This window comes from Oryx dammah, unplaced genomic scaffold (genome assembly GCF_014754425.2).
Source record: "Oryx dammah isolate SB20612 unplaced genomic scaffold, SCBI_Odam_1.1 HiC_scaffold_25, whole genome shotgun sequence".
NCBI classification, from domain to species: domain Eukaryota; kingdom Metazoa; phylum Chordata; class Mammalia; order Artiodactyla; family Bovidae; genus Oryx; species Oryx dammah.
The window spans coordinates 36,857,679-36,881,074 of NW_024070209.1; the positions used below are offsets into that span (position 1 = coordinate 36,857,679).

At 40.3% G+C, this 23,396-nt stretch overlaps 1 protein-coding gene across 1 annotated transcript in view; it reads left to right on the forward strand.

The window, feature by feature from the left end:
- The window catches only part of EML6 (EMAP like 6), a 286,252-nt gene that overhangs the window by 93,988 nt on the left and 168,868 nt on the right, over positions 1-23,396 (forward strand). Inside the window, exons 2-3 of the mRNA XM_040224844.1 lie at positions 14,241-14,400; positions 17,998-18,096. Coding sequence (XP_040080778.1) covers positions 14,241-14,400; positions 17,998-18,096 — 259 coding nt within the window. The remainder of the gene's footprint in view (positions 1-14,240; positions 14,401-17,997; positions 18,097-23,396) is intronic.

Here is a 23,396-nt window from a genome sequence, read left to right on the forward strand (position 1 = left end):
CCTGGAATGAAACTTTTTTTCAGCGTTCTTGAGAGTCCCTTGAATAGCAAGGAGATCAAACCAGTCAATCCTAAAGAAAATCAACCCAGACTATTCACTGGGAGGACTGATGCTGAAGCTCTGATACTTTGGCTACCTGATGCAAAGAGCCGACTCACTGGAAGAGACTGAAGGCAGGAGGCAACAGGGGTGACAGAGGATGAGATGGTTGGCATCACCAACTCAAGAATAGTGGAGTGGGTTGCTATTTTCTTCTTCAGGGGAATCTTCCTGACCCAAGAATCGAACCCATGTCTCTTGTGTCTCCTGCATTCGCAGGTGGATTCTTTACCACTGGCACCACTTGGGAAGCCCCACGTATTATTGGGGTAACATTGGCATATAATATCATGTAAGATTCATGTGTGCAACATATTGCTACTTCTGCATACCTTACAGTGTGTCTATCACCAAAAATTGTTTCCATCCGTTACCATACAGTTGAGACCTCTTACCCATTTTGCCCTTCCCCCTGCCCCATCCCTGTATCTACCTGGTTTTTTTTTCTGTTTGATTTGTGTATTCCTTTTGTTTTTGTTTTTTATATTCCACATGTGAGTGAAAGCATGTACTACATGTCTTTCTCAGTCTAAATTATTTCACTTAGCATACTCTCAAGGTCCACCCATGTTGTTGCAAATAGCAAGATTTCATCTTTTTATGACTGAGTAGTATTCCTGTGTGTGTGTGACATCTTTTTAATCCATTCATTTATTGGTGGGCACTTCAGTTGTTTCCATATCTTGGCTATTGTATATAATGCTGTAATGAACATGGGGTGTATATATCTTTTCAAATTAGTGTTTTCATTTTCTTTGCATAAATACTCAGAAGTGGGATAGCTGGGTTATATGGTAGCCCTATTATTAATTTTTTGAGGAATCTCCATATCGTTTTCCATAGCAGCGGTACCAATTTATATTCCCATCGACAATGTATACGTTTCTCTTTTCTCCACATCCTTGCCAACACTTATTATTTCTTGCCTTTTTGATAAGTCATTCTAACAGACATGAGATGATATCTGCTTGGGGTTTTCACTTGCATTTTCCCTAATAATTAGTGATGCTGAACATCTTTTCATGTGCTTGTTGGCTATCTGTATGTCTTCCTTGGAAAAACATCAAGTCAACTCTGTCCACTTTTAAATCGGTAGTTTGTTTTTTGTTGTTGTTGAGTTGCATGAGGTCTTTGTATATTTTGGATATTAGTCTCTTACTGGTGGATAGCAGCCTTGTGAGAGCCCAGTCACCCCTGGGTGCTCTTCCTCTCTTTTCTTCTGGCACAGCAGAGTCCACCCTGCTGCTAGTCCTTGTCCTCAGAGCCCCGGGGCTCTGAATCTTGTCTCCTAAAAGCAGCGGTGGTAGGCGCTTGCTCAGCACTTTCTTATGGAAATCACCTCTTCAGCACCACAATTTAGATCCACATGAAAAAGTTTCTCATCCTGGCCCCTTCTGCCTGGCCTCTTGGTTCACAGACTCTCACTTTACTATAGGGCTCTGTAGGGTTTCCCAGGTAGCTCAGATGATAAATAGTCTGCCTGCAATGCAGGAGACTTGGGTTGGATCCCTGCGTTGGAAAGATCCCCTGAAGAAGGAAATGGCTCCTCACTCCAGTATGCTTGCCCAAAGAATCCCATGGACAGAGAAGACTGGAGGGCTATGGTCCTTAGGGTCACAGTCGGGCACGACTGTAGCAACTAAGCAGACACGCATAGGTGGTTTGACCGAGCTGGTTAGGGAACTGGTAAGTCAAAGGTTACCGCTACATGGTCAAAAAACCAAATCAACTTAAGATTATGATTTTAAGGCACTCTCACAAAATTGCATCGTTCTGTAATTTTAAAGAATCAAAATTGGTCACTTCCATTTAGATGACTATTCCCCTGGAAGAAATACTTTCAAGATTCTCCTCATATTGGAGCATTATATAATCTCATGAAACACAGCTGGTTACTTCTCCCAGCAGTTCTGACTCTCTAGTCATGAAAGGAGCACCATCTGAAATGTTTAATGTAGACCACTTTGAGGAAGCAGAAATGATGAAATCACTTTGAATTCAACAGTAGAACAAACAGGCCATTTAATACAGCCTTGAAATCTTGTGGCTCAGTTGACAGGATGTGACAATTGTCAGGCTTGCTTTCCACCTTCCAGATTCTTTGATAATGTAAACTAGCAAATTACGACCTACTCAGAAAATAACTGCATGCTATGATACAATAGAGGTAGAATATTCCAAGAACAAGACAGAGGTATAGTAACATTTTGCCATCTGGCAAAGCCACTAGACCAGATGGATTCACTAATGACTTCTCTGAAGTATTTAAGTAGACCTTGCTAAAACACATGACTGGCATATTTAATTATCCTAAATTAACAGGACTTCTGCCAAATATAACCCTCAATGCTTGAGTCATGTTCCTTACTTAAAGAAGAAAAAAGAGATGAATAGCTCCAGAAAGCTGGGTTTCATACAGACCCCTTTCATTAGTCAGCGTTCTCATTACCAAATTGGTGTGTTACAATCTTAAAGCATTATTTCTCGTTTTTCAGAGAATGAATTGTAAGACTAACCATGCTGATCAGATTCATTTTATCAGTGACAATTATACTTGATGAGAACATCTGGGGGTTGATAAATCTGATATAGTCACCAGACATCCCTTCCTACTTCCTGCCTGTGGAAGACTTCTCAACTACCAGATGCAGTCTTTTTTGCATAAGTTAATCAATTTTTATTTGTCTGTAACTATTTTCTTGTTTTTATCTGTTTTAATTTCTGTTTATATCAAAGCAATATTGACACACAAATAAGAAATTACAGAAGGCCTTATAATGAAGAACTGCTCCTGCTCCACCCTTCCACATCCCCAATGCAGTTTCCAAAAGAAGACTTTTAATGCGTTTTTATTATTATAATTTATTTTTAATTGGAGGATAATTGCTTTACAATATTATGTCGGTTTCTGCCATACCTCAATATGAATTAGCCATAGGTATATATATGTCCCCTCCCTCTTGACAGTTTTAAATTTCATGACTGTTCTTTCTGGTGATTACCTATACATCGCTAAACAATATGAATTGTTATTTCTTTCTATTTTTGATAATTGTTTATGGCTGTGCTGGGTCTTCAGTGATGCACAGGCTTTTCTCTAGTTGCAGCAAGTGGGGCTAGTCTAGTTGCGGTGCACAAGCTTCTCATCGTGGGGGCTTCTCTTGTTGTGGAGCACGGGCTCTAGGGCATGTGGGTGTCAGTAGCTGAGGCTCCTGGGCTCTAGAGCACAGGCTCAATAGCTGTGGCTCATGGGCTTAGGCTGCTTTGTGGCATGTGGGATCTTCTCAGATCAGGGATCGAGCCTGTGTCTCCTGCACTGGCAGGCGAATTCTTTACCACTGAGCCACCAGGGAAGCCCTAACTGCTTGTTGTTGATTTATCTGTTTTAAACATGATCCACTTCCTTTCAAGACACATGAAAATGTAGCTTATATATGCCATTCTTACGTCCCATCTCATGTCCTCCTCAAAGGGTTCCTATTTTTAATTCAGTTAACATTTACCTTTGTAACTTTTATATTTTTGCACTTTTATTTTTGGAGTCATCAACAATAGACAGTGTCTTTTGGCTCCTAACTTTGTATGATGAAGATATTTAGTGATATTGAATGCTCCAGGATTCTTTCACTCAGTATAATATTTTTGAGATTCATCCATGTTATTGTGTGTATCAGTACTTAGTTCATTCCTTTTTTATTGCTGAAAATGGCTCCATTGTATATATAACAATTTGTTTATCCATTCACTGTAGATGAATATTTGAGTTATTCCCAATCTTTGGCTATTATAAATAAAGCAGCTATGAATATTTGTACATAAGTCTTTATTTAGAGATATTTTATTTCTCTTGGGTAAATATCTAGGGGTGGCATTGTTAGGTCATATGATAACTATATGTTTAACTTTATAAGAAACTATCAAACTACTTTCCAAAGTGACTTATTATCTTACATCCCCATCAGCAGTGTGTGTGCATTCTAGCTATTCTATATCCTCAGCAACTCTTGGTATTGTCAGCCTTTTCCATTTTAATTGTCATTGACAGTATTTAAAGTCTTTGGGCTGTATTTTAAGTTGGGTTGTCTTCTTACTATTGAAATGTAAGCATTCTTTTTATGTACCAGGTACAAGTTCTTTGATAATTTTCTTTATCTTATGGCTTCATTTTTCATTTTCCTAATGGTGTCTTTAAAAGAGCATAAGCTTTAATTTTGAAGTCTAATTTATCAATTGTTTTCTTTTACAGCTAATGTCTTCTGGTTCTTCTCTGAAAAAATGATTGTCTTTCAAAGGTCACAAAGGTTTTCATATGTTTTTATATCAGTTGCATGGTTTTAGTTCTTCCGTTTATCTCTCTGGTCATTTAAGATAATATTTGTGAGTGATGAGAGGTAAGTGCTGAGGTTTATTTATTTTTTTTCTATGTGGATGTCAGTTGTTTTAGTTTAAAAGAACTATCTTTCCCCTTTAAGTTACCTTAATGCTTTCACTGGAAGTCAGTTGACCAGACAAATATTAAGTCTGTTGATGGACCCAATTTTGTTCCATCAATCTATGTCTATCCTTATGCCAATACTCTACTTTCTTAATCCTGACTCCCTTTTATAAAGGCTTTATGTAGAACTTCCTCTTCTATTAATATTCTACTCATATTTATTGATTTCACTATCTGAGTCCAGATTCTCTGACTGTTAATCATGACTATATACAGTTTTCAAACTTCTTGCCTAGGGTATCTTCTTCTTTGAATCAGTTCTTTAGATAACCAGTCATCCATTTATGTGGTTTTTACCAGTTTTAATTCTCAGAAGGTGGTCTTATTTTTAAATTTTGGAGGATACATCACAATAGCTCTCTATGTACATGACTTTCCCTGTCTTAGAATGTCAATCCCCAGGGGTCCCACATGTGTTTGTTTTGAGCAGTCTGGCAGTTGATTAATAGTAGCCACACATCTATCTACTGCTTACTGGGTTGTAAGCACTCTTGTTTTAATCATCGCTTTGTTGTTGTGTTCAGTTGCCCAGTAGTGTCCAGCTCTCTGTGACCCCATGGACTGCACCACACCAGACCTCCCTGTCCCTCACCATCTCCTGAAGTTTGCCCAAGTTCATGCCCATTGCATCAGTGATGCCATCCAGCCAGCTCATCCTCTGATGCCCTCTTCTCCTTCTGCCCTCAGTCTTTCCCAGGGACTTTTCCAATGAGTCAGCTGTTCACATCAGGTGATCAAAGTACTGGAACTTAAGCTAGCATCAGTCCTTCCAATGAATATTCAGGATTGATTTCCCTTCAGATTGACTGGTTTGATCTCCTTGCTGTCCACAGGACTTTCAGGAGTCTTCTCCAGCACTACAGTTTGAAGGCATCAACTCTCTGATGCTCTGCCTTCTTTACGGTCCAGCTCTCACAACCATACGTGACCACTGGGAAGACCATAGCCTTGACTGTAGGGACTTTTGTCGGCAGAGTCATGTCTCTGCTTTTCAACATACTATCTAGGTCTGTCACTGCTTTCTTGCTGAGAAGCAGTCATTTTCTGATTACATATCTGCAGTCACCATTCACAGTGATTTTCGAGCCCAAGAAGAGGATATCTGTTGCTAGTTCCACCTTGACCCCTTCTATTTGCCATGAAGTAATGGGATTGCTTTCAGTTCAGTTCAGTTCAGTCGCTCAGTCGTGTCCGACTCTTTGTGACCCCATGAATCGCAGCACGCCAGGCCTCCCTGTCCATCACCAACTCCCGGAGTTCACTCAGACTCACATCCATCGAGTCAGTGATGCCATCCAGCCATCTCATCCTCTGTCGTCCCCTTTTCCTCCTGCCCCCAATCCCTCCCAGCATCAGACTCTTTTCCAATGAGTCAACTCTAGGATTTGTTAAATCCTCACGATAGTGCTTACCTTCTTTTAGGTAGAACTGTTATTATTCTTATTTTATGGATGAGAAACTGAGGCACAGAGAGGTTGAGTAGTTTCCTGAAGGTGATTTGTGAGAAACTTGTATGCCAGTAAGTAGAGGAGATATGCTTCAGTGATGTACTGATAACTGCTTAAGAACAAGCTCTCAAAGAGAAAATGTGTGTATGCATATATATTCATAAGTTTGTTATAAATTTTACTGATATAAAGATGTGTTGTACACAATTTACAAAATAATAATAAAATATATAATACACTATAAATCCCATGTGGCTAATTCTCAAAAATTCTTTCCTTGATTTTTGAGAACTCTTGTATCTATGGCCAACCTATGGTTGCAATTCAACCTTGATTTGACAAAATCAGATGAGGAATAAATACTTTATTACTATCTGGTTCAGAAAGGAAGTCCCTCACATCACTGACAAATGAATATAGTTCTTTACATGAATGTGAGTTGATATTTTGTTTATCTTAATAAGAAAAAAGTGAAACAACAAAAATCTATGTCAGAACTTTAATCATTAGCTAGTGATGTGAGTGACTTCGTTGCTAATTGATACTACTTTTTGAATATTGGAAAATTATTTTCTTAATTGTTATTCATAATGTCACAGCTATAGACACGACACACTTTTAATAATGTGGAATATACTACATTATTAAAATTTTATCCTTCTATGTCTTAAGTCTGGACAGTTGAAAAAACAAATCAAGCCCTGATTTGTAGCATTTGTTGATTTCCATGATAGGAAAACTCCCACCCTGGCTGATTTCAGACCACTAAGGTGACATCATTGAAAACAGTTGGGAAGAGATGTGCAGAGAGAAGGCACATTGTTCTGTACAGGCTGGATAGGCTGACAGTTAATAACCTCAAGACTATAGGTAATACTAACCTAATTAGGAAGTGATGAGATTTTGTTGGTATTATCTTTGTGGTTAATATCTATTTAGCTGCAAGTTTATATAATTATTAACAGTGGCCTTGTTTAACAACTGATTTGCAAGATTGCTGAAATTTAACAATCAGCTCTTGCTGACTCTAGCATGCTGCTGCATGCTTTGATCTCAGGCAAAGACAAACCACTAATCTCTTAGCCATTCTTTTATGTGGCGTTAAGTTATTGCTAGAATATGGTTCCATACCAATACAAGTATGGCAACACTCTGCATGCAAGATATGATATTGTGTGTCTTTATTTTTCCAAATCACATCTATTCTTATTAGCTGTACCACTCATCAAGGTTGTGAGAAGTCTAATCTGACAGAGCATTGCTCAACCATGGATTGTACAGGTGCCCTGAGGCTTGCACAGTTCAGGGCATGGTAGTAGACCTGCTGGTCTGTTGACATTGCTGTCACTTCCATTTGTCCAGCCCAGGCCCGCGTGGAGGGCAGGGCCATCTCCATGGTGTCAGGTGAGCTCACAGCCCCAGGCGTGGTACCCTCGTGCCGAGTGCATCTCTGGGGATGAGGACTTGAGCACAACCACCCTCATCTGAGGTTCCACTGCCTCCAGCCCACTATTTTTAAAAGAGCCTTCCTTTGCCTTTTCATTCTCACAGGTGAGCATCCACTGAGGTTGGGTCACTTCCTCTTCAGCTCAGAAAGCAGTAGCCTCCCCCTCTGCCCTCAGACAGTTCAGCCTAATCACTCTGATGCACTTCTACCATCAACACTGGAAAATTCTCTCAGGGTTATTTTCAGGGAAAGGAGGGGAAGGCTTTCATGTTTTCCTGAGGCTACTATGGGGAAAAAATGCTACTAACATATAAAGTTATTACTGAGAAAATCCCTAAAGCAACCTGGGCAAAAATGAAGTAAGGCTTTAAAAAAGTCAAGTCTGAATCATGAACATTTTTTAAAATGCTGCACTTGGAATAAGTACTAAAATATAGTTTTTTGCCTTCAGGAATTGAGACTGATTAGTGTTGATGAGAGTTTTTTGTTTAACCTCATAAAGCTACCTCTTTTCATGACTCTATTAATCCTCATCTCCCCACACAACATATTGGGAAATCTTCCTCATTTTATCTGACATCAAAAAGACATGGATTTGCCCTCTCGGCATGCTGGAGAAACCAATCAATTCCTTCTCCCAGACAGGGTGATGAAAGTCCTCTGCAGTGCTTTCTATTGCCATGGCAACAGAAAATGGGATTTCCCAATGGAACTAGATTGATATATACACAGAGAAAAGCAGTTTTTTTTTTAAAGCTCAATCCCTTTTTTGTTGCCATGTGTACAATAAACTGAGTACCAAGGAAAGGACACCAAACCTTTTTCTTTAGGTGTGGAATAATGCCTCAATTGTATTGAGATCTTCAGCGAAAGGGAGTCAATTCTGAAAGTTTTGACATTGTGACATTGCTATTGAAGCAATAATAACCTACAAATTTTGTAGTGTGCCAGTTTTCTTAGAAAAGCAGAGATTTGGGTTTATGGACCCTCAAATGGAAGATGGACATAAAATATAAGTAAACGGCATCAGTACTTCTAGTCACAGAAAGACTTGCAACCCTGTGATATGGTGAAGAAGGTGCTGGGAAGCCCAGAGTCAACCAGATGTTTTGTGTCGTGGTGGTGCTTTCCACTTCTGTAATTTCTTCATGGAATAACATAGCAGTCAGCTGATTCTGATGAAATCTTGTCAAAAGGAATTCAGGAGGCAGGATAATTTTCATCATGGCCCCTTAATAGGATAAGGAGACTGACCCTCTTTAATCTGTTGGTTGATCCAAAGGCATTACTTAGGGTAGCTTCTTAGTCTTAGGGCATCTCTGTAAAAGAAGCAAAGAGCAGTTTTTAAGTAGGCAGTAGGGGGCCACTTTGGAATCTGTATCTATATCTATAAATCTATCTATCTGTCATTTAAATGCTTCTGAACTAAAATTCCAAACATGTTTGGAATTAGATGAAAGCAAATCCAGCTCAAAATGACTTTTCATGAAGTTCTTGAATTCCTAAATGCAGAGATGTGAGAAAAAGTGAATAGATACCTGATGGTAAGCTTCAAACCTGCTTATTAAAATATTGCTTCTGTAACTGCACCATTACCGATACCTGATGTGTATTACACTCTTGCAAATCTTTTGATTAAGGCTTGCTGGTTTCCCCACCCCACTCTCTTAGGAGGATTAAAAAGTGCTGTTGAAATTATATGACAAATTCAAAACAAAATAAACGCCACTTGGCTCTGCTCTCAAAGATACCTGGATGCTGTCATTCTGTTACTAAGGTGGAAGAAGTGAAGTTTCTGGGAAGCTAGTGGAGTAATGGCAAAGTGGATAGAGTCGGTTGTCTGTTCGCCCTATTCTTGCCGTGGTTGTGGATAAATAGGAACGCATGAGCCATTGCAGTGTTGCTTGCCAGCCAGAGAATCAGGTCAGAGACTTGGCTTAGAAAAGGAGAAGTGGGTAATTTTCTTAATGTATTCAAACGGTAAACAGGAACTTGTATAAATGGGCTATCATGGGCTGGGAAGAGGTGGTTTAAAGAACAGTGTTAAAAAAAACTTCTGGCAAAAAAAAAATCCAATGTGGACATTTTAATAAATGTGATAAATTTATGTGCTTTAAGATGAACGAAAAGAATAATTAAAACCAGAGTAAAAACATTTCAAGTCCATAATAGGATGTTTTTGGGTCACACTGCTAGTTGGATAACATACACTGATAAATTATTTTGAGGGCCTCTCTAAAGATTTGTTGAAAGTTGTTTTTTTCATTTCCTCCTTCATTCAAGGAATGAGAAAAGTCAGGAAATCACAAAATTATAGTTAGAACACCTGCCTGGAATAGCAATTTTTTTTACTGTTGGTTTTTTAGAACCCCTTAAATCTACCAAGTCTCTCAAGCATTCTAACTAGAAGCTGTAATCACAGTGAAAGTGAGTTTCATTTGTGTCTCTTGAAAGTGCCTGAGCATGTAGGGGAAATACGCTCATTCCTCTTTATTTTCCAGCCCCCGAGGTAGAACCCGTGCCAGTAGCAGCGCAGAGAGGCAACACGGCAGCCATGACTGTTGGCTCATTCACTTCCTCTTCAGCAAGCACCTTGTTAATTTACTCCACCATGATATTGGAACTGTGTAGAGTTTTGGAAATGGCCCCTGCTGTCCTGAAAAAGACAGCTTAGTCAAATCCTCTTCTTCATAGCCCTGGGGACTTCAGGGGTGGTGTAACCTGGAGAGTCTCTTTGTTGGAGACTAAGTGGAATTAAGGCCGTCTTTTCCCAGGACCAGGCTTGCAGGCTTCAAACTCTAATGCTGCCAACTGCCTAAGCAAAGACCTGTCAGGTTTGACATGTTGAAGCTTTTCCTTGGCCTCAAACATCCTAAACCTTTCTCTCTCTCTTTCCTTTAAACATCTCTTGACTCATCCTCTCCATTCCATCTGCCCCTGTCTCACCTCACTCTCAAGCTAGTGTCTAACTGGCCTCTCTGCCTCCTCTCCTAATAGACCTTACCCATCTGTTCTTTCCACTCTTCCTTACTGCTACTAGGGTTACCTTCTTAAACTATGAAGCTATTGATGTTGTTTCCTGCTAATAATTGTCAGTGATGCTCTCTGACAATAAAAGGACTTTCAAGGCTGCCCTGGCCAGCCCATTATCTGTTTAGTTGTCCGTCCTTCCTTTTAAGATGGGCTTCTTGAAAGAAAGGCTGTGTATCTTCTGTTTATGTTATCTGTGGCACCACCTGACATTTCATAGTTTTTTAAATAAGGATTTCTTGAATGAATGGATGAATGGTAAAGTGTTCTACAATCTTAAAATGTTTTAAAGCCTCTAAGAGTCACCTATGCAGCTGACACCACCCTTATAGCAGAAAGTGAAGAACTAAAGAGCCTCTTGATGAAAGTGAAAGAGGAGAGTGAAAAAGTTGGCTTAAAACTCAACATTCAGAAGACTAAGATCATGGCATCTGGTCCCATCACTTCATGGCAAATAGATGGGGAGACAGTGGAAACAGTGACAGACTTTATTTTTGTGGGGCTCCAGAATCACTGCAGATGGTGACTGCAGCCATGAAATTAAAAGACGCTTGCTTCTTGGAAGAAAAGTTATGACCAACCTAGACATCATATTAAAAAGCAGAGATATTACTTTGCCAACAAAAGTCCGTCTAGTCAAAGCTATGGTTTTTCCAGTAGTCATGGATGTGAGAGTTGGACCATAAAGAAAACTGAGCACTGAAGAATTGATGCTTTGGAACTGTGGTGTTGGAGAAGACTCTTGAGAGTCCTTCGGACTGCAAGGAGATCCAACTAGTCTATTCTAAAGGAAATCAGTCCTGAATATTCATTGGAAGGACTGATGCTGAAGCTGAAACTCCAATACTTGGCCACCTGATGTGAAGAGCTGACTGATTTGAAAAGACCCTGATGCAGGGAAAGATTGAAGGTGGGAGGAGAAGGGGATGACAGAGGATGAGATGATTGGATGGCATCACTGACTCAATGGACATGAGTTTGAGTAAGCTCCGGGAGTTGGTGATGGACAGGGAGGCCTGGCGTGCTGCAGTCCATGGGCTCACAAAGAATCGGACATGACTGAGCAGCTGAACTGACTGAAGAGTCACCTACTGTGAAAAGGCTACCCTTTAACATGTGTTTTATTTTTACGTTACTCCTTATAACTCTCCCTGGGGATGTTTTCCAGCAAGCACTAAGATGACCAACTCAGACTTGGGCCATCCAGGTGTTTCTCCTCCCTGCCCATCCTCTTCTCTCTGCCCCTCCATCGGGTCCTACGTTCACTCCCACCACAACTAAAGCAGCGAAGTCACCTGCAGCTTGTTTGTCTTCCTGGGAACCCCACCTTCCCCCACCCAGAGCAGGCCCAGCTCAGGCCCATGAGCTCCCTGACAGAGCTCACAGGAGGGGCACAGTTCATGATGAAGGCCCCCACTGCAGCGTGCTAGCCGGTTGGCCAGGTGGGAAAGGAGAGCAGTGCCCTGAGGGGTGTTTCAGGGGAAAGGCTTGAGGAAGAGGCAGCCACAGTCTCCCGAGATGAATGCCGGACACCTTGTTCCTGCTAGGGGGAACAACAGGCCCCCAGGATGTGCCCTGAGATGGTGCATTAGGGTTGCTGCAGCCCAAGATGGGATTGGACCCGTCTTTCAGGGTCCTTCCTCCTGAAAGGTGATAGACTTTCACCCTGCCTGTGTGCGTTTCACTCCCAGGTTCTGAACTCAGGCAGCATCAGCCATGCACAGCCTTGGGGTCAGAGCCTGGTCCCCAACACCCGGCCAGGCCCCTGGGGGGAGTGCCCTGTACTGTGACTCGGCATCAGGGTTGGGGGAGGGGAGGGCAGGTGAGGCTGATTGAGATTTCCTGATGGACGGTGTGATCCAGACTCCTTTCTGGTTGGAGTGTCCTTACTGGCATTAGGAGCACCCAGGTTTTTCTCATCCCCAACACCTCTGCCTCTGCAGTTCTCCCAAGATCCCGTGAGACCATGAGATGGGGCTGGGTGCTTCTGGGAAGGGTGGTGGTTGCAGAAGCGTCTTGGCTTGATTATTCTGAGATGCCCCTGATGGTCAGCGCTCCCAGCTCATCCTCTTCCTGTCCCTCCATCTGGACCCGCACTCACTCCCCACACCACAGCCGAAGCCACAAAGCTCATCCTCAGAGCAGCTTCAACTCTACCCTCTTTACCTAACAAGAAAAAACAAAAACCAAAACTCGTCGAGCATCCAGCCTCGTCGGGAGAGGGCAAATGGAGCGTTGGAAGGCAGCTCAGGAGGCAGTCGGGGGACCAAGACCTGTGGATAGGGGTGTTGGAAGTTCCTGAGAAGACCAGCTGCACCTGAGCACCAGGGTCCAAGGGCCTGGGAGGGCCAACGGTGAGGAAGGGGAGCCAGCATTCAGGGTCCTGTGCAAAAGTTGGTGCTAGGTGTGCAGGGAGACCCGCGAGATGAGCACAGTGGGGTGAGAGACTCCAGAACAGGCTATGAGGCTGGGTGGCTGCAGAAGTGGGGGTGGGGAGCAAAGAAAGACTCAGAAAGTGGTTTCTGAAAGGAGCACCACGTGTATGTTGGTTGTATCTTTCCCTTGCCAGTTTCACAAATAATGATGGTAGTAAAACTTGTATTGCTTGTTTACTCTATGCTCAATGCTCTATATTCATTGTATCATCAGTTTTCATATATTATCTCCATTTTATAGATGAGGAACCCAAGGACAAAAGAGATCAAGTAGTATGTCCAAGGAACTAGAGGTAGTGAGGGGCAGCCAATGTGCAAATCAAGGGGTCAATTTCAGAGCATATATTCTTATAAAAGTCAAGCTGAAAGGTGAACAGGGAAAAAAAATCTAGTTGTGTTAGTTGTGTAGACAGATGTTGAAACTGGAAAGAAAAAGAACTCTACTTTTGCTTATTGTGTAAACAGTCATCTGCTTGTTTTTTTTAATAGGTCTCTCTCTCTTTCTCTTTTTAAAATTACCAACACATATTTTTAGAAAGGCACAACCTCTTTGCACAACAAATTTGAAACATTAGACTGATTTCTCATCCAGGCATAATAATGATTACATTTCTCCTTCTTGACTCCTACAGAGTCCTTGAAATTCCAGTTGGCATTTGACAAAGTTTTATTTTGATTGGACTACAGATGTAAGAAAAATTCTATACAAACCACAGGCAGGGTAACTGGCGGTTCTGTTGGTGTCACGGTGATTTATGTAAAATAGAGATTTTCATTTAAAATACATAATCTATGGCAGCAGATACAGAAACAGCACTTGACTCTGATACCCCCCTCCATGCTTTGAAATCCTAATAAGGATGGTATCCAGAGCTTCTGCAAGCAGATTTAATTAATTCTGTGAAGTGCATTTTCTCCTGGCAACAGCATTTTTTTTTCAATTTAAAGTCAAAAGAACTTGAAAGCTGAGTAATATTTTCAAAACCAGTAAGTAAATATCATAAGGCAATTATAGAATATAGGAGGTTTTCTAATCATAGAATTATACCAGTTGTCTGATTTTCAAGTTAACCAAGTGGGTAAAATCTGATGAAATAATAGCTAAACTGTGCTAAGCCTCTCTTCACCATAGTTAAACATTTTTATTAGACCAATCAGCTAAATAATTTCTTTGGGTCTTGGGATTATCTTGTTAGATTAAAATTAGAAATGTGGATAAAAGATAATCAATTTTTTTTTAGCTTTGTTCAACAGGATGATGTGAAAGAGGCCTTTTTCTTTTTCAGCCTTGCCTTACATCCAGATAAAACTCTTGTTGCGACTGGCCAAGTTGGGAAGGAACCATATATATGTATATGGGATTCCTATAATGTCCAAACTGTGTCTATTCTTAAAGATGTCCACACACATGGAGTTGCCTGCCTGACTTTCGACTCGGATGGACAGGTATGTATCTTTTTCCATTTTGTTTTTCCTTAATGACTTTGCACAAGTCACCTAGAATTATAATGAACATAGCCTGTAGGCTCTGAAAGTCTATCAAGCCTCCCTATCTTCCCTTGTCAGCCTCCTAGAATCCTCACCTGTTTGGTCCTTTTCTATGCTTATGCCACTGACACCCACCTCTGGATAGGACCCAGTTTTGGTTCCCCCAGTCTCACCATTTGGTTAAACATGCCTCCAGAAAGTGAACTCACGTTGATTAGGTTCATAGTGACTCAATGATTGTACTTTGTCTTCCATTGTTAACTTCCTGTTTGGAACGAGGGTTGGACCAAACCTTTTTCACAGACCTCCAGCCCTGAGCATCTCCTTGGTTTCCCTTGTTTCAGAAAACAGCATCACCTCCTAATATTCACTGATGAGATTCTCCTTGACTCTTTAACCTTGAGGTGACTTCTAACTCCGTTTCCCTATCCACTGCCTCTGATTCAAGCAGTCACTGATCATGTGTATTTGTTAGGTTCTTTACAGTGACTCTGACATTCGTTCTCTTCTTCCCATTCTCCCTGCCACCAGTAATCTCTTAACGAGTCTCCTCCACACAGTCAGTTTCTTGCTAATGCATTTCACCAACTGAAAAAGTGTCAGAATATTATTTAAAAACAAGAAAAGTTTGGAGCACCCCCTGACTGAAGTCCATACCTTGTGGCTGGACATTCTCTGCTCATCAGCTTTTCTCTCATTGTCTTCACTCTTCCCCTGCAGTCGAGTTGGACACGTCAGTGAGATTCCTCTATGAGACCAGACACTTGGGCACCTCCAGACCCTTTCTCATGCTGCCCTCTCCACCTTCAGTGCCTGCTCACACTCCTTGCCCTTTATAGTGATTCATACTTCCAGGACCCTTCATAGGTCTTCATGAAGCCTTCCCAGTCTGTCCTTCCAACAAAGTGACTCTTTCCTTGGACTTCAGCAACACTTGATAGAAAAGATTTGTTCATGTATTAATAGATAACAATTATATCTCAATTAAAAAAATATGTTACAGAGAAGGGACCTCATTCCTGGCTCTCCCTGCATTCACCTCCTCACTAAAGCTGTGCCTTTTCTTCTCGCCTTCTCCATGTTCCTAAGACACCCTTCCTCTGTCCCTTCCACCCTTTGTATTTATGCCAGTTAATTCCTTCCATCTTTTTTTTGGTAAATTTCAGAGAGACTTCTCTTAAGTTCATATTGGGTTTCCCAGGTGGCATGGTGGTAAAGAAACTGCCTGCAGTGCAGGAGACACAAGAGACATGGGTTTGATCCCTGGGTCAGGAAGATCCCCTGGAAAAGGAAAGGGCAACCCACTCCAGTATTCTTGCCTGGAAAATTCCATGGACAGAGGAGCCTGGTGGGCTACAGTCTGTGGGGTTGCAAAGAGTTAGACACGATTGAGCACTCATAATGTAGAAAGACCTGTGAAACTACTCATAGAAAATTGACCAAACTGAGAGTTTGCAGGCAGTTCAGTAGATTATAGGACTTGACCTGGTTTGGGTCATTTTTTAAACTTTATATTTCTTGCTATTTTGAGAGAGTAGTGATCATTTCGTTCAGTTCAGTACACATGTAGACCCCTTGGTGTATGTTTTTGATTTAACTACTCTGTAATCTCATAATTGAATCAAGATAATGCGTAAGATCCATTATATCCAGGTCTTAAGAGAAATAGCTAGATAGTGACATTTATTCAGATTTGCAGTTACTGACTTCCTGATTAGGTTGAATGTGTCAGAATGCATATGCAAGTGGAGATGAATGCTTAGATGTGAACTCACATGCACTTTCTCTAATCTGATTTTGTTTTTCTGACAAACACTCTATATCAAAATTTGTTCTGAAGCACACAGGGAAAATGTAATGCAGCTGAGGGAGATCCAGCTGTAACTTTTAGTTTTTTGTTCATGTTATTTTGTGTTAGAATCCTTGTTATTTTTTTAGGTTCCATTTTGAAGGTACAGGTAGGTGTGGACTGCATGGTACTTTCATAACTGTCAGTTGAGAAAAATGCCCTCCTATTTATTTGCTGTGATGGATTTCATGGCTTGTTGATGCCTATGACTTCAGATCTACCTTTTTCCCTGGACAGAGTTCACTAAAATTGAGTGATGTTTAGAAAGTGACAAATGGCCTGTCACCTCATGAGCAACAAAAGGCAATAGAAATGCTTTTCGAGTAGCAATAGGGCCTGTCACTGCAAATGAACAGAATAGATTTCTTTTGGCTTTTTCTCAATCTTTTTCACATTTCTTATTTGGGTTTTACGTTAGGGCCCATGTTTATGTTAACTAATTTTCTATTTAAGTAAAGAGAAAAGAAAAAATAAGCTGAATGGAATCCACCCACTCCAAATTTTCATGTATAGATAAAAATGCAACCATGTACTAGAATCATTTCTATTGCTGGAACTCTCAATTGAAAATTACAGTAAAGACCTGCTTTCATTAAGAATCCATTTTAGACCCTCCAGCTGTATGTTTTTTTAATCCTAAATATTCCTAATGGAAGTCACCTTTAGTGAAGAAACCTGAATAATTTCTGCATAACAACACATGTATACATTTAGCCATATGTGGCTGTCTATCATTGCTTGAATATGCACATATACGCATACTCAGTGAAATACATAAGCCCACCTACTCTTATATTTGGTAGTGATGTCTTAAAAACCCTTTGATTTACATTATTTCACAGTCCCTACATACAACACTATTTTGTAGACAGAAAAAAATACTTTGCATTCATTTTACAGTTGAAAAAACAGAAATTTAAGGAGTTTAGTTAACTTTCTAATGTCTGTGTCTAGCTAATCACAAAGTCAAAAGAGAAGCCAGATCTGCTTACTCCCAGCCCAGACCTCTCTCTGTTACATAGTGCTGGTTTTTTCTTTCGAGTGCTACTCTACTAGAAGCTCCAGTTTTTGTGTCCTTAATACATGTTTTGACGCTATTGATTTTGTATATACACAGGTTTTGGATTTCTTTTCCTTTCCAGGACAAGTTTCTGATCTGAACCCAAAGAATTTAGTTTTGGAGATGAAGTATCAGGTTACTTTTACTAAACTTATGTATCCTTCTCTAGTCACTTCAAATATCTGTGAGATTATGAAACTTAAGAATGAAGATAATATTAATGGGATTTACTCTCCATGAACCCATTCATTTTAACTGTTTGGTGAGGCTTTTCAACTTAAGAATCCTGGACTCTCTTAAAACCATATTAGACTCTTAAAGCCAATTAGAACAGTTTAAGCCCTTCCTTCTAGTTCTGTCCTATGATTCCCACCGATGAATCAGAGACCTCATGAGATTTTGCATGCTTGTTATGTTTGTTATTATGTTAAATTAGTTGCAGGTTTTAGATCACTGACATTTTATTATATGCTAATAGAAAAGTATCTACTTTGATATCTTCAGTTTTGAGAAATCATTTTTTTTTTCATAAGAAATTCAATACCTGGCCCACAGTAGGCAATAAGAACTTTTATTGAAAGACAGCGTGGACAATAGGAAATCTTCCCATCATTTTCTGGAGTTAAATTTTTGTTCTTCTTCTTAGCGTTTAGCCTCTGTGGGATTGGATGCCAAAAACACAGTCTGCATTTGGGACTGGAGAAAAGGAAAACTTCTGGCCTCAGCCACCGGCCACTCTGACCGGGTAAGAAGACCTTGTTGGATCAAACCATGCAGATTTCATTACTGTGAGGGAACTGTGATGTAGCTCTCAAAGTTGTAACAGTTTTTAAAGTAAATTTGCCACATGTAGATTTTCCTTCCATATTCAATTTAAAAACTTACTGCTTAAGAAAATTAATCTATGATTAGTAGCTATGTTTGCATGATCTCTTCTGGTGATCAGATACTTTAAATTGTTACCACTGTTCCTTGGTAAAATAAATTTTTGATACTGACATTTAGCTTTGTAAAATAAAAATAGAATTGAATTTGAAACTATATGTACCATTTTGATCCATTCATCTAGAAATGGAAATAGTTGTTAGAAAGTGATATTCACAGAGATAGCTTACCAATATATATGTTTGAATTTCTAATGAATATGTTATATTTGAGAACCTGGCATTTAACTGTGGTCTCCTTACCATTCATGTTGAGGTCATTGTGATCATAGATGATAATTCTATGCAGTCATAGCTGGAAAGATGGGATAGGAAGCAGGCATATACATTAGCTAGTTGGAAATCTATTTCTCTAGTTGTCTGGAATAATTAAAATAATTTCACTACTTTACCATCTTGATTTCCTAATTTTAGAAAATGAATCTGTATGACTGTCTTACGTTGATTCCTAGTTGTTCTATATTTCTGCAAAATATGCATGCATGCTAAATCACTTCAGTGTGTCCAACTCTTTGCAACTCTATGGACCATACCCCACCAGGCTCCTCTGTCCATGGGATTCTCTAGACGAGAATACTGGAGTGGGTTGCCATGCCCTCCTCCAGAGAGATCTTCCCAACCCAGGGGTTGAACCCACATCTCTTACATCTACCTGCATTGGCAAGCGGGTTCTTTACCACTAGGACCACCTGGGAAGCACCCGCAAAATATAATTCCATGCAAAATGAGGCCCTAATTAAATATTAAAAATTCACTGCCTCTTGCCTGGCATGAACACTAAAAGATTTCTTTATATGAATGTATACTCATCTAGGGAGAATTGTCCTTTTAAGGGTAGCCCAAAATTATGAGCTTCCCTGATAGCTCAGATGGTAAAGAATCTGCCTGCAATGCAGGAGACCCAGGTTTGATCCCTGGTTTAGGAAGATCCCCTGGAGAGAAAGGCATGGCAACCCACTCCAATATTCTTGCCTGGAAAATCCCATGGGAAGAGGAGCCTGATGGGCTATAGTCCTTAGGTTGCAAAGAGTTGGACACGACTGAAGCGACTTAGTACACAGAACGCACACATTAAATGGACCGAAGTGGTGACTCAGCTGCTAAAGAATCAGCCTGCAATGCAGGAGAACCAGGTTTGATCCCTGGATTGGGAAGATCCCCTGGAGAAGGAAATGGCAACCCACTCCAGTATTCTTGCCTGGAGAATCTCATGAACAGAGGAGTCTGGTGGGCTTGAGTCCACAGGGTTGCAAAGAGTCAGACATGACTGAGTGACTAACACACACATGTTAATTCCTTTTGCTCTCAGTTCAGTCCCTCAGTCTTGTCAGACTATTTGCAATCCCCAGGACTGCAGCATGCCAGGCTTCCTTGTCCATCACCAGGGAAGTTTGAGCTTGCTCAAACTCATGTCCACTGAGTCGGTACTGCCATCCAACTGTCTCATCTTCTGTCATCCCCTTCTCCTGCCTTCAATCTTTCCCAGCATCAGGATCTTTGCTAATGAGTTGGCTCTTTGCATCCGATGGCCAAAGTATTGGATCTTCAGCTTCAGCATCAGCCCTTCCAGTAACTATTCAGGACTGATTTCCTTTAGGATTGACTGATTTGATCTCCTTGCAGTCCAAGGGATTCTCAAGAGTCTTCTCCAACACCACAGTTCAAAAGCATCAATTCTTTGGTACTCAGCTTTCCTTATGGTCCAACTCTCACATCCATACATGACTACTGGAAAAACCATAGCTTTGACTAGATGGACTTCTGTTGGCCAAGTAATGTCTCTGCTTTTTAATATGCGGTCTAGGTTGGTCATAGCTTTTCTTCCAAGGACCAAGCATATTTTAATTTCATGGTTGCATTTACCACCTGCAGTGATTTTAGAACCCAAGAAAATAAAGTCTTTCACCATTTCCATTGTTTCCCATGTTTTTTGCCATCAAGTGATGGGGCCCGGTGCCATGATCTTCGTTTTTTGAATGTGGAGTTTTAAGCCAACTTTTTCACTCTCCTCTTTCACTTTCATTAAGAGGCTCTTTAGTTTCTCTTTGTTTTCTGCAATAAGGATGGTGTCATCTGCATATCTGAGGTTATTGATATTTCTCCCTGCAATCTTGATTCCAGCATGTACTTCATCCATCCCAACATATCACATGATGTACTCTGCATATAAGATAAATAAGCAGGGTGACAATATACAGCCCTGATGTGTTACTTTCCCAATTTTGAACCAGTCTGCTGTTCCATATCTGGTTATAACTGTTTCTTCTTGACCTGCATACAGGTTTCTCAGGAGGCAGGTAAGGTGGTCTGGTTTTCCCATCTGTTTAAGAATTTTCCATAGTTTGTTGTGATCCACACAGTCAAAGGCTTTAGTGTAGTCAATAAAGGAATTCTCTATCTTTTTTTATGATCCAGTGTATGTTGGCAATTTGATCTCTGGTTCCAGTACCTTTAATCCAGCTTGAACATCTGGAAGTTCTCGGTTCACGTACTGTTGAAGCCTAGCTGGGAGAATTTTGAGCATTACTTTGCTAGCATGTGAGATGAGTGTAATTGTGCAGTAGTTTGAACATTCTTTGGAATGACCTTTCTTTGGGATTGGAATGAAAACTGACTTTTTCCAGTCCTGTGGCCACTGCTTAGTTTTCCAAATTTGCTGAGATATTGAGTGCAGCACTTTAACAGCATCATCCTTAATAGCTCAGCTTGAATTCCATCACCTCCACTAGCTTTGTTCATAGTAATGTTTCCTAAGGCCTTCCAGGATGTCTGGCTCTAGGCGAGTGATCACACCATTGTGTTAATCTGGGTCATGAAGATCTTTTTTGTATAGTTCTTCTGTGTATTCTTGCCACCTCTTCTTAATATCTTCTGCTTCTGTTAGGTCCATACCATTTTTGTGCTTTATTGTGCCCATCTTTGCATGAAATGTTCCCTTGGTATCTCTAATTTTCTTGAAGAGATCTCTAGTCTTTCCCATTCTACTGTTTTCCTCTATTTCTTTGCATTGATCATTTAGGAAGGCTGTATTATCTTTTCTTACTATTCTTTGGAAATATGCATTCAGGTGGGTATATCTTTCCTTTTCTCCTTTGCCTTCTTTTCTTTTCTCAACTATTTGTAAGGCCTCCTCAGACAAGCATTCTGCCTTTTTGCATTTCTTTTTCTTGGGGATGGTCTTAATCACCACTTCCTGTACATCCGTAGTTCTTCAGGCTTCCATCAGATCTAATCCCTTGAATCTATTTCTCACTTCCACTGTATAATCATAAGGGATTTGATTTAGGTCATACCTGCATGGTCTAGTGGTTTTCCCTACTTTCTTCAGTTTAAGTCTGAATTTGGCACTAAGGAATTCATGATCTGAGCCACAGTCAGCTTCTGGTCTTGTTTTTGCTGACTGTATAGAGCGTCTCCATCTTCAGCTGCAAAGAATATAATCAGTCTGACTTCAGTATTGACCATCTGGTGATGTCCATGTGTAGAGTTGTCTCTTGTGTTGTTGGAGGAGGGTGTTTGCTATGACCAGCGTGTTCTCTTGGGAAAACTCTTGTTAGCCTTTGCCCTGATTCACTGTGTGCTCCATAGCCAAACTTGCCTGTTACTCCAGGTATATCTTAACTTCCTACTTTTGCATTTCAGTTACCTATGATGAAAAGAACATCTCTTTTTTGTGTTAGTCCTAGAAGGTCTTATAGGTCTTCACAGAACTGTTCAACTTCAGCTTCTTTGGCATAAGTCATTGGGGCATAGTCTTGGATTACTGTGATATTAAATGGTTTATCTTGAAAGCACTCAGAGATCATTTTGAGATTGCACCTAAGTACTGCATTTCAGACTCTTTTGTTGACTGTGAGGCTACTCCATTTCTTCTAAGGGATTCTTGCCCACAGTATTAGATATAATGGTCATCTAAATTAAATTTGCCCATTCTGGTCCATTTTAGTTCACTGATTCCTAAAATGTTGATGTTCACTCTTGCCATCTCCTGTTTGACCACTTCCAATTTACCTTGATTCATGGACTTAACATTCCAGGTTCCTATGCAATATTGTTCTTTACAGCATCAGACTTTATTTCCACAACTGGGCGTTGTTTTCACCTTGGCTCAGCATCTTCATTCTTTCTGGAACTATTTCTCTGCTCTTCTCTAGTAGCATATTGGGCACCTACTAACCTGGGGAGTTCATCTTTCAGTGTCATATCTTTTTGCTTTTTCATACTGTTCATGGGGTTCTGAAGGCAAGAATATTGAAGTGGTTTGCCATTCCCTTCTCCAGTGGACCACGTTTTGTCAGAACTCTCCACCATGACCTGTCCATCTTGGGTCTTTTTGTTCTAAATCTGTGAAAAATGCCATTGGTAATTTAATAGAAATTGCATTAAATCTGTAGATTACCGTGGGTAGTATAGTCATTTTAACAATATTGATTATTCTAATACAAGAATGTGCTATATCTTTCCATCTGTATCAACTTTGATTTCTTTCATCAGCATCTTACAGTTTTTTGAGTACATGTCTTTTGCCTCCTTAGTGTTAGTCACTTAGCCATGTCTGACTCTTTGAGACCCCACAGACTGTGGCCTGCCAGCCCCTCTGTCCATGGGATTCTACAGGCAAGAATACTGGAGTGGATTGCCATTAGCTAGGTTTATTCCTAGGTATTTTATTCTTTTTGATGGGATGGTAAATAGGATTGTTTCCTTAATTTCTCCTTCTGATCTTTCATTGTTAGTGTATAGGAATGGAAAATATTTCTATGTATTAATTTTGTATCCTGCAACTTTACTGAATTCATTGATGAGAAGTAGTGATTGTAGCATCTTTAGGGTTTTCTACATACAGTATCATGTCATCTGCAAACAGTGGTGGTTTTACTTTTTGTTTTCAATTTGGATTCCTTTTGTTTATTTTTCTTCTTTGAGTGCCATGGTGAGGACTTCCAAAACTATGTTGAATAAAACTAATGAGAGTGGATATTCTTGTCTTGTTCCTGGTGTTAGAGGAAATGTGTTCAGTTTTAAACCACTGAGAATGATGTTAGCAATGGGTTTGTCATAATGTGGCCTTTATTATGTTGAAGATGGTTCACTCATGTGC